At 42.9% G+C, this 12,312-nt stretch overlaps 1 protein-coding gene across 1 annotated transcript in view; it reads right to left on the reverse strand.

Moving 5' to 3' along the window:
* Positions 1 to 12,312, reverse strand: part of LOC142103528 (uncharacterized) — a 43,679-nt gene that overhangs the window by 18,800 nt on the left and 12,567 nt on the right. Inside the window, exons 4-6 of the mRNA XM_075187572.1 lie at positions 8,137 to 8,244; positions 3,873 to 4,334; positions 2,764 to 3,126 (exon numbers count right to left, since the gene is read on the reverse strand). Of these exons, the coding sequence (XP_075043673.1) occupies positions 2,764 to 3,126; positions 3,873 to 4,334; positions 8,137 to 8,244 (933 nt within the window). The remainder of the gene's footprint in view (positions 1 to 2,763; positions 3,127 to 3,872; positions 4,335 to 8,136; positions 8,245 to 12,312) is intronic.

Raw genomic sequence — 12,312 nt, forward strand, 5'->3', positions numbered from 1 at the left:
CGTATATCACCATACCTATTACAAAGGAGATTATAAGCAACATATCTAGAGATTAACGACCTATGAGATAAATAAGAAAATAAAAAGTAGACGGCAAGACATATGGATCTCTTACCCATGGCGCACGACGACCAACCTGGAGGATCCGGAGATGGCCCAGAGTCTATGTACCATTAGAGGACGAGAGAGCCAAAGGGGGTAAACAGCTACGGCTTTCCTGGAGATACCACGGGGCCCAAACCTTGTCAAAGTTGTAAGATTTATCGTGAAGGTAGCATGTACTCTCCATGCTTGCGATATGCCAGATGTAGTTCCATAAGGACTGCATAGAGGGAGGGTTGGGATCTTTCCAGTGTTTAGCTATTAGGGATTTGGCAGCAGCCAGTATGTGAGAGATCAGCTTATTGGAAGGGGCGGTCTCATCAGGGATAGGGCGAGAGAGAAGGAATGACCAGGGATCCTTAGTGATCTGTTGTTCAGATACGGAGTTAATAAGTGCCAGGACCATGTTCCAATAAGGGATTATATACGGGGGCAGGTTCACCATATATGCAGCATTGTGCCTCTCTGACCACATTCCCGCCAACAGCTCGGAGTACCAGTAGGAAACATTCTAGACAACCTATCTGGGGTATAGTACCACCTATAGTACAGCTTGTATGCAGCTTCTTTAATAAGTGTGGATATTGAGCTCTTAGCAATCCCCTCTCTGACCTCCTCCCAACAAGTCTCATCCGGAGGGGGTCCCAGATCTCTCTCCCATTCACGTTCACGGCGTCCTGGAGTGTCAAAGGATATCTCTATTAGCCAGCTATAAGTCCTCGACACCATCCCTTTGGTGAGTGGGGAATGCAAACACATGTACTCAAAGGGAGTGAGGGGCCCAAGAGTGTCAGAGGCGGGCAAGGACATAGCGAAGTGTCGGACCTGGAAGTACTCAAAGAAAAGCGGGCGAAAAGATTCAAACTTATGCTGGAGATCTGAGATAGAGGCCCACGTTCCATTAACCACCAGGTCCGAGACCACACGTATCCAGAGTTTAAATTGCTGTGGCTGGCCACCTGGGGGGAAATGTGGGTTGCTCCAGAGGGGAGATAAGGGAGGATAGTTTGTGCTTGAGCCGGGACGAGTCCCATAGGGACAAACAAAATTTGAGCGATTGGAGTAAGGAAGCCCCTTGTGGCCTGTCCAGTCTGGAGAGGCCCCATAGGGATGACAAGGAAGGGACTCCCACAAAGTGGGTTTCCAAGTCCACCCATGCTACAGTCCTGTAAGGAACATAAGTAACTGCAACCTGGGCCAGATGGGCTGCCAACTAATAGTGTTTTACATCTGGGAAGCCTCTTCCTCCCCGGGCCCTGGGCTGTTTAAGTACTGCTACTGAGACTCTAGGGGGCTTGCCACGCCAGACAAATTTGAGGAAAGAAGAATGTAAGTCCCGAAACACAAGATCCGGCACATTCACCAGTAGAGTCTGGAGGAGGTAAAGAAGTTTGGGGATCAGATTCATCTTAACAGCAATGATCCTCCCCAGCCACGATATAATATTTCTCCTCCATACTTCTAGGTCTTTTTTGATTTTAATGAGAAGGGGAGGAAAATTCTCTCTATATAATCGGTCATAGGAAGAGGTGATATAGACCCCAAGATACTTGATCTTGTTCGCCTGCCAGCGTAAAGCAAAATTAGCCTGTAGGGTGGACCGTAGGGGAGGGGGAGCGTGCAGGAGCATGGCCTCTGATTTAACAAAATTAATTTTATAGCCTGAGAGAAGACCATATTCAGCAATGAGCCTGTATAGAGCGGGTAAAGAGTCTTGGGGGTTCGTGAGAGAAAGAAGTATATCATAATTAGAATCTTTTAAATCACAGCTAAGGAGCCAGAAGTATGGTGAAAGCATAAACTGCTTTATTGAAGCAAAAACTCAATCCAGAATGCAGGGAAGGTACAGACTAAATAAAGCTGAGCATGATAAACAAATATCTGGGTATGGCTGGATAATAAGTAAACAGCAGTGAATACAAACAGCAGATACAGGTGAACTTTGCTGAGCAATGATGACCTAGGAGTCACAGAACAGAATGTAACTTGAAGGAATTCCAAGGAAACAATCAATGACCAGCAAGGAGCATTGTGAGAAGCAGGCTTAAATAGTCAGTGACACAGATGCAGTAATTAATAAGAGGAGAAGGTTAACTCCTGCTAGTGACAGGAAAATGGCATGAGCAGCACCTCTGGTATGCCAGAGGTACTGCAGGCCTGATACAAACATAGTCCAGCATACAGGAGCTGCAGAGGTAAAGAAGTCCCCATGGAGGATGTTGCAGAGCAGCCAGAGGCAGATCCTGATAGGCATCTGCTGAGATGGTTAAATCGTTTACGGAAGCTAAACCTTAATGCACCAACTTCCCATCCAGCTCAGGGGGTAAATGTATTAAGCATCGGTTTCCGCATGTCAACGGAAATCGGCGACTTTGAGGGGGAAATTTAATGTGGCAATGGCTTTTAAAGGCAAGTTTGCCATTAAAAGCCATATATTCTCCACATAAAAGTGCATTATAATGTATTTATCCATTATAAAGCTTCCACTTTATACCACCGTCCTCACTTTTGTGCCACTTAGACCACAGGTTTGTGGTCTAACTGGTAATACAAAGAGGAGCTCTGTAATTATCACATCTAGTAGGTCAGACAGATCCATCGGCTGTAACGCTGAGAATAAGTTATATGTGTATGGTATATATTCTGTAGGATATCACTCACCTGTCACCTCCATATCCAGCTCTTGTTCTGCAGTTCTCCGTGTCGCAGGGTGATGGGTTCTACAAATATATTTCACTCCTTGATCATCAGACACATTTGGTTTCATCCTCAGGGCACTTAGTAAGCTGTAAGATTTATCATCATGTTCAATCTCTTTTACATTGTGTAAATATTTATTATTCTGAATGATGGTTCCAGTAGAATCACACGTTACAAGTTCTGTTTCCTGATTGTTCTGATCCTTCTTCAGCCAAATAATAGACAAAGCTCTGGGTTTAAATCCATTAATCGGACAAGTCAGAGTCACCATCTCGTCATGTATCAGACATTCTGGGGCCATAATTGTTAATAATTTAGGAGCCACTAGAAGGGAATGAAACAATAAATTATTGTACAAGTAAAGTCACATTTACCTTTCTAATTACTACTCATATTGGACTTTTCCTTATTCTTAATTCACATCTGCAACAACCTTCCGGCCCCCGACTCCAATGTTATCTCCCTTTTCCATCATAGAGGTTTACAGCTCTGAACCATTCTAATGGATTATCCGATCAGGAAATGTTCTGATCCACACAGGAGAGCTTCCAGCAGGTGGAGGGGTGAAACGGTTACCATTGGCCATAGCGGTAACATTGGCCGCCACGGGGAAGCCTATTTACCAAGTATAGCGCAGGACATGTACTGCTCTACTACCTCCTGTTATCTCCCATCTCAGTATAATGATAACAGAATAAACTCTTTGAACAAATCATTTTTTAATGAATAAAAGTTTAAATTTGATATAATTTAATTCATGTTTAAACTGTTCCTCCTACTACTCCACATTAGAGGAACTGCAGACACTGGCTCAATGCAGTAATTTATCCCTCATCACTCCCTTAAATTGCAAACATAAGTGAAAAATCAGCCTTATCCCCACAATCTGAGAATTATTGATAAATAATCCCCTTGTTTTAAGCTGATTCAGAGCAGGATTATTAGCAGTGTCTGCCATTAATGTGTCTCTAGTACTGTATGTATATTGTACATCCCCACGGATATTAGACTATAATAACAAATGACTCCAGTAAGTGAACACGTAAAGATCCATCAGAGAAGAGTCTTACCTCCAATGACGTTCAGTCTTCTCCGTACACAGACCGGTGACGTCAGAGCTGGGTGTGATACTTCTACAGATAGTTCTGATCCATTATCCTCAATGCTGGGAGTTATATGAATAGAACACTCACAGATGAAAGATCCAAATCTCCTGGGTTTTATAACAGGAGCCATTTCTATCTGTAGGGGTCTCTCCTCATGATTTACAGCCCCATCAATCAGTCCTTGGTGTTCATCTACATCTATAATCACAGGATCACCCCCAGTATTGCTATCTCTGGCCATCAGGGCTGGGGGAGTGTGGTCTCTGGACCTCCAGCTGTGGATAATCCTCATCTCCTCTCCTCTTCTCAGACGTACAGAGATCTCAATGTCATTGGGCCTGAAGTTCATGATCTGACAGGTGAGTGTCGTCCTGGTCATGTCTATTATCTCTTTATTCCCCATAATCTCAGAAAGAATGGGAGGGTCTGTGGGAAATACATATCATGTAATAACCTATGTGTGAGATTTTGCAGACTGTGCTGTACATACAGTAAACAGACATGTTTGGGGGCAGTATCCTATAAATAAATGAAATCATACAGACCCTATGAAGAATGACAAAGATCACAAGACCCTAATAATGTCAGTCGTCAGTCCCTGCTCTCTCCCTATATAGTAGAGTGTTAGCAGTATTAGCTCCCATAGCAGAGGTCTCCACTATCCATCTATAAAGTTACACAAAGTAACAGTGGTTACACAATGCATTATAGTGAATGGGTGATTAACGTGCATCTGACAAGCCCTGGAATATTGTGATGACCCCATAATGAACACAATGTATGGAGCAGCCTCAGGTGACTGTCCCCCTATTTATCCGATGTCTGGTCCTCTGTCTGCCAATTACCACTATGAAAGCCCCATCCCAACACCAACACCTCCTCCTGCAGCCTGATCCACATCACTAAACCCAGAACTACATGTGGAAACCAGTTACATCTACATGGAGACTGTTCGTTCCGATACCTGGTGCTAGCACCCGCGGCTGGAGATAATAACCTGCGTCTTACATCCAGCACCAGCACCCGCGGCTGGAGATAATAACCTGCGTCTTACATCCAGCGCCAGCACCCGCAGCTGGAGATAATCACCTGCGTCTTACATCCAGCGCCAGCACCCGCAGCTGGAGATAATAACCTGCGTCTTACATCCAGCGCCAGCACCCGCGGCTGGAGATAATAACCTGCGTCTTACATCCAGCGCCAGCACCCGCGGCTGGAGATAATAACCTGCGTCTTACATCCAGCGCCAGCACCCGCGGCTGGAGATAATAACCTGCGTCTTACATCCAGCGCCAGCACCCGCGGCTGGAGATAATAACCTGCGTCTTACATCCAGCACCAGCACCCGCGGCTGGAGATAATAACCTGCGTCTTACATCCAGCGCCAGCACCCGCAGCTGGAGATTATAACCTGCGTCTTACATCCAGCGCCAGCACCCGCGGCTGGAGATAATAACCTGCGTCTTACATCCAGCGCCAGCACCCGCGGCTGGAGATTATAACCTGCGTCTTACATCCAGCGCCAGCACCTGCAGCTGGAGATAATAACCTGCGTCTTACATCTAGCGCCAGCACCTGCAGCTGGAGATAATAACCTGCGTCTTACATCCAGCGCCAGCACCCGCGGCTGGAGATTATAACCTGCGTCTTACATCCAGCGCCAGCACCCGCGGCTGGAGATTATAACCTGCGTCTTACATCCAGCGCCAGCACCCGCGGCTGGAGATAATAACCTGCGTCTTACATCCAGCGCCAGCACCCGCGGCTGGAGATTATAACCTGTGTCTTACAACCAGCGCTAGCACCCGCAGCTGGAGATAATAACCTGCGTCTTACATCCAGCGCCAGCACCTGCAGCTGGAGATAATCACCTGCGTCTTACAACCAGCGCTCAGCATTGCGGCTGCAGCCAGCTCTCTAACCACTGACATCAGATGGAAGTTATATAACACCATATATTATATTATGGTTACACTTCTATCGTTATCTGATGATTGGTCCCAAGATGCCAACTGTCTAATGTCAGTCCCAGGATTTATAGATTTGTCCCTGGAAATGTCCCTGTTTTTCAGTCCTCACCAAAAGTACAATAAATCCCTCTAGTTACCCTATAGACTTTATGAGGGGAATTAATTTCCCTCCAGTATAATCATGAAGCCACTCCGCGGCAAGATAGCACTGCAGATTTTTGCTCACACACCTCAGAGGTGCGCAGAAAGATCTGTGATGTCAGGTAGTGTAGTGGCCAGAAATAAGAGCAGTCAGATTGCAGACATCACCGACATATATAGTTATGTAATAGAGTGAAGACGATATATATTGATCTAGAAGTTTAGAGTGAGAAGTGAAGCAAAAAAAGGAGCAAAGTCGCTCCTGGACAATCTACGCTGCACCGCATGAGAATACCAAGCAATTTATTTAGTGTGAAGAAACGGGTGCTACTGGACTAAGAACTTTCTATTCATCACACGTTTCTCACGGTTTAATGTACTTTCTTGGCCCAGTCTAAGTATATACACCAGAGCATCAGTGTATTATGTGTATTATTATTATTTCATGATATTAGGTACATTTTGCCCTTGCTATTACCTGCAATATTGTATGTATTAGAAATACAAAGAATATTGCTTGTGTTAGCTAAGGTGATTATCATTTGTCTCAAATGTCCATTGTTATGAGGTGTGGCGTAGACCTGGTTTGTAACCAGAACAATGTCTGAGTAACCTGACATAACTAGCTGGCAGCCCATGATAATTAGCGAGGACAACAGGTAATCTGAGAGGTAATTAGGATAGAACTTCTAGATGATATGCAATGTGCCTCCACAGTAATATACTGGCTGAAATATCATTGGGAAATGTATTATCATGTATCAATATAAATGTTATTGTATCAAAATGTATCACAGAATCAGATTGTGTAATGTGGCAGATACAATGTGACAAATGTCTTATTGTTTCATGCAAGCGAGAAGTGTCATTCCTTGATGTTATATTGTAACCCTTTGTTTAGTGTATTAGCCAAATAGCTAATTGAGTCAAGCCATTCCAATGTATAATCAAGGTAACAGGGACAGTATGTCTAACAGCTAAAGTGTCCACTGATAGACCCCTGCGGTAAGGGGGAGGATAGATCCATTTGACCCTACTCCCTGTGTACACAGTCAAGAATATAGGGAGAGCAGAATGCCAGGGGAGCTATTCTAGCTTGGAGGATCCTAGTGTAGAAGACATCGGCGAAAAGGACTCTGGGCCAGGCATTGTGGTGGCTGGAGGAAACCCTATCAGGACAGGGTCTGTGTGAGCCAGTAACCCAGGCTGGGCGACACCGTAACGGTCTAGCTAGTGGTAGTGGTAATATTGCGGGAGGATAAGACCATGAAAGAGACAGAGATTATTACCTTGTAGTGCTGACTGCAAGAGGCTGCTGGAGGATACATGCTACCATTACCCTGTATCTTGTGAACGTCTTGTGGTGTTGTGCTGTCGTAATAAAGCCGTATTTTGGATATATTCTGGTCTACCCGAGTGAGTTGAATCCCACAGAGGGTAACCACCATCCCAGCTAAGGGTGGTATCCTCACATTTAGCTTTTTCTTTTGCATGCAGGGAGCACACTAATGGGCAGCTTTACATTTATACTGTAATTAGAGGTGAGCTAGCACACGCCCCCTCCCAGCTCTAAATCTGTTTATAAATTTTGCATTTGACCCTCCCCTTGTGCAACATGGTTTCCCCAAGGGTGTACATTTGCTCTTTTTTTTCTAACTCTAAATGAAGATATTCCAGTTTCCAGTGATAGAGATTCCATTAGTCACAGAGGTTCCAACAGAAGATCCAATTTCTAATGTGTTATTAGTATTGTGGCTCTATGTAGATATTATAATAAAGGGTCACCTTGCTTGCAGCTAACACAGCTTACGCTATCAGCGAGCACCGCGGCTACGTGCTAATGATAGAGGTAAGTAGGTCTCAGGTGTTCCCGTAGCAGACATTCCACCGCCCAATTCCCACCCCTCAGATAAATGAATATAGAAATGACACAGACTAGGAAATGTGATTATCAGTGTTGCCCTGAAAGAAATTAAAGTCACCCAATCATTAAATAGTTAAGTAATAGCTGAAGGTGAAAAGGTTTCTTTATTGTACGTCCCATTTCCTACAGAAATAGAAGAAGTAAATATTCAGTTCACAGTGATAGTCGGAAGAGCATCTTATACACAACTTACCTTTCTTAAACCTTGCAAAGTAGAATAAAACGGCAGCAACTAGAAGTAACGTAGAGATAAGTGTCCCAATCACAGCTCCAATAACTGCCCCAGTGTTATCTTCTCGCTCTGTAATCACATAGAACAAATCAAACCTCTATTATATCAGTTTATTTACTAAATAACATTTTTTCTCTAAGAATTTCAAGATAACATAGTAATTGTTTAATATCATATTAGTTCAGTAATATGAAACATTCTTAAGAAAAATCTAAAAATGTATAAAATATTTTTTTTAAACGTAGTAGTTTATATAGCTGCCACAGGGCAGAGATCACAAAAGTGACAATATAATATCTCTTACTAGCACATGGTTCGCGTATACTCATTGTCTGCGACGTTACCATCAATGTTCGTTCCCATATTTATATTTTGCAGAGTATTAAAAAATTAAATCTTGAGTTTTTACCATCAATTTTAATTAGCCAAAGTAATTAATGTTATTGAAGCCAGTAAACATCCTCTGGAGTTTTCTTTTTACACTGTTCCCTATGTCAGTTACCATTAGATACTATGTAATAATAATATTCTGCTTTCTAAAAAGGAAAAAAAATATGACACTAAACATATAACTAAAAATGAATGAAAACATATTAAATATATCAAAAACAACAAAGTTTAATCTGCGATCCTCAAAGAGGTAAAAAGTAGCACCAAAAAATAATAACAATAAATGTTACAATGTATTCATCAAAACTGGCAGGTATTTAATTATAAATATTATAAATGGTTATCACAAATTATTTTAAGCACAAAATAAGAATGATGACTGATCATTAATAAGCTTTAAAATCCATTAATCATCAGTAACCTTATACTTGTATAATAAATATCCCCTTACATTAGGAACCATAAACATCACAAAAATATTCAGGGGAAACAAAGTAGAAGTGATGATCAGAAACATTAATGTTCCGGGTTCCAGCAGCTGCTACAGGAAGGTTCCGCTCTCCCAGTGTCTGAGCTACACGGACATAAATGGCCTCATTATAAACTTAGCTTATATTTTACTACGTAACATGAAATCATTTGTATGTTACCATAGTAATCAGTATTATAATTTGAATGTGTTCTCTTTTATATCATATCTATTTGATTATAAAACATGTGTGCCCAATCGTAATTTAGGAGAAAGTACTACAAATTTTTGGGTATATTTATTTATATTGAATAATTATCATCATCATCATTTATTTATATAGCGCCACTAATTCCGCAGCGCTGTACAGAGAACTCGTTCACATCAGTCCCTGCCCCATTGGAGCTTACAGTCTAAATTTCCTAACATACACCAACGCAAACACAGGGAGAATATACAAACTCCTCACAGATAAGGCCATGGTCAGGAATTGAACTCATGACCGCAGTGCTGTGAGGCTAACCACTTAGACACTAAATCTAAATCTCCTGTATATATATATATATATATATATATATATATATATATATATATATATATATATATATATATATATATATATATATATATACACATACACATACACATACACACACACACACACAGTTTTTATTTCATTTAACCAGATTAGCTGCTGGGATAGCAGGACATTCCTATAGCATTGATGTTTCTGTGATGACCACTACTTCTACTTAAGTTCACAGAGGGGCGGGTTGGGCATAGGGCTTACTGGTAAATTTCAAGTAGGCCGGTGGCCTATAATATAAGAATACGTGTTGTTTGATTGCCAAAATTGTGTAATATTTCCACAAGCAAAGAGGAAAGATTGCACAGATCCAGTTGTTCAATAAGAGACCAATGGGACAACTATGTTTATTTAGTATAAATAATATTTGGTGATAACTTCATACGTGACTTGTAAGTGCCCAAAGCAAGTCATACATACTCTAAATTACTGAAACACCAAACCAGTGAAAGGAATAAAAATAGTTTGTGACATCACTTTATACATTGTGGGGAAGTAATCTGAATTTATATGTTACCCATTTATTGTCTGTAGATTATAACAGTAGCCATGAATGACTCCACACAACAAATAATACATTTTCTTAATATTACAGAGACCCTAACCTAGTGGGAAAAACCAGGAAAAGTTTTTTAAACAATCATTTTAACCTACAAACTGCTGGATTAATTATTTAGTGGTTTGGAGGGTTACAATGCATATTGTCTGCGATGTGTGGCGAATTTGACCTCCAGCATTTTAGATGCTGGTGATTTAGCAGGGTTTAGTGAAAACCGCTGCCATTCTAGAGGTATGTTGGGCCCCTGCACCTAGGGATACCCGGGTTAAAAAAAAATATATGTACGTGTCCCTTAAATAAATAAAACCCTCTTAATTAAAAAATATCATATGCATGCCGCCTTTAAATAAAAATGCTAATAGTGACCCCTGTATATATATATATATGCCATCATAATTTAGAATAATAATTCTTCTGGAGGGATAATAGTAAATAAAGGTGCCAACATTTTTTGTAGTGTAGTGGTTATTCTACTTATATTTCTTGATCAAATGAGTTAACAATTAACTAACCCGCCTATTTTATACAGACAGCAAATCAGGAGCTGTCTTATGAAAGATCACTCCTGATTGGCTGCTTGTCTATATCTTTGTGACCCTCCTAGATGGCCAGACCAGTGCTAATTAGCACATCCTGGGAGGGAGGGTTTTTTTGCTTGGTTTTTAACAGAACGATAGGCAAGATAACTGCGATTTCAACTCTCTCGCCGGTCACAGCCACCTCTTTTGTGTTGTGTAACCGCAGGCTAATGTATTCAGTGCTTTCTGCGTACCCTCTGCAGCTAAGCCCAAACTCCCTTGCGGGGGTCCCTGGTGAATACCGGGGGTGCGTTAGACTCCGCGCTTCCCCGTTCAGTTGCGCTAATACCGGTTAGCGGCCATCTCTGAAATTCTGTGACACCACCCATATGTAGTCTGTAGAGTATAATAAGAATTTATATACACACTACCCACAGCAAATGAAGCATATTCTAAATACTGAATCTAGTGAATTGTGAATAAGGGGGTTATTTTTATAATTATGATGAAAGGATCCTTTCAATGAGACTCAGGGAGGTAAGGAAAGGGTTAATCAATATGAATGAAATTAATTGATGATATAGGAGTTAGTTAATAATGGGGATGAGGGAGTTAATTATTATAAAGTGGTTACTGATGTTGAATGGGGTTGTTATGATGCTGAAAGAGTTAATGATTTTAAGGAAGGGTTAATTAATGATGATGGGGAGGATATTTGCATTACATGTTGCTCACTAGCATGCGCTCTGCACGGTGCCGCGCTCATTAGCATTCTCTCTGCACGGTGCGCCGCTCACTAGCATGCTCTCTGCAAGGTGCGGCACTCACTAGCATGCTCTCTGCACGGTGCGCCGCTCACTAGCATGCTCTCTGCACGGTGCGCCGCTCACTAGCATGCTCTCTGCACGGTGTGGCGCTCACTAGCATGCTCTCTGCATGGTGCGGCACTCACTAGCATTCTCTCTGCAAGGTGCGGCACTCACTAGCATGCTCTCTGCACGGTGCGCCGCTCACTAGCATGCTCTCTGCACGGTGCGCCGCTCATTAGCATGCTCTCTGCACGGTGCGCTGCTCACTAGCATGCTCTCTGCACGGTGCCGCTCACTAGCATGCTCTCTGCACGGTGCGCCGCTCATTAGCATGCTCTCTGCACGGTGCGCCGCTCACTAGCATGCTCTCTGCACGGTACGCCGCTCACTAGCATGCTCTCTGCACGGTGCGCCGCTCATTAGCATGCTCTCTGCATGGTGCGCCGCTCACTAGCATGCTCTCTGCACGGTGCGCCGCTCATTAGCATGCTCTCTGCATGGTTCGCCGCTCACTAGCATGCTCTCTGCACGGTGCCGCTCACTAACATGCTCTCTGCACGGTGCGCCGCTCACTAGCATGCTCTCTGCACGGTGCGCCGCTCATTAGCATGCTCTCTGCAAGGTGCACCGCTCACTAGCATGTTCTCTGCACGGTGCACCGCTCATTAGCATGCTCTCTGCAAGGTGTGGCACTCACTAGCATGCTCTCTGCACGGTGCGCCGCTCACTAGCATGCTCTCTGCACGGTGCGCCGCTCACTAGCATGCTCTCTGCACGGTGTGGCGCTCACTAGCATGCTCTCTGCA

This window comes from Mixophyes fleayi, chromosome 10, assembly GCF_038048845.1.
Source record: "Mixophyes fleayi isolate aMixFle1 chromosome 10, aMixFle1.hap1, whole genome shotgun sequence".
NCBI classification, from domain to species: domain Eukaryota; kingdom Metazoa; phylum Chordata; class Amphibia; order Anura; family Limnodynastidae; genus Mixophyes; species Mixophyes fleayi.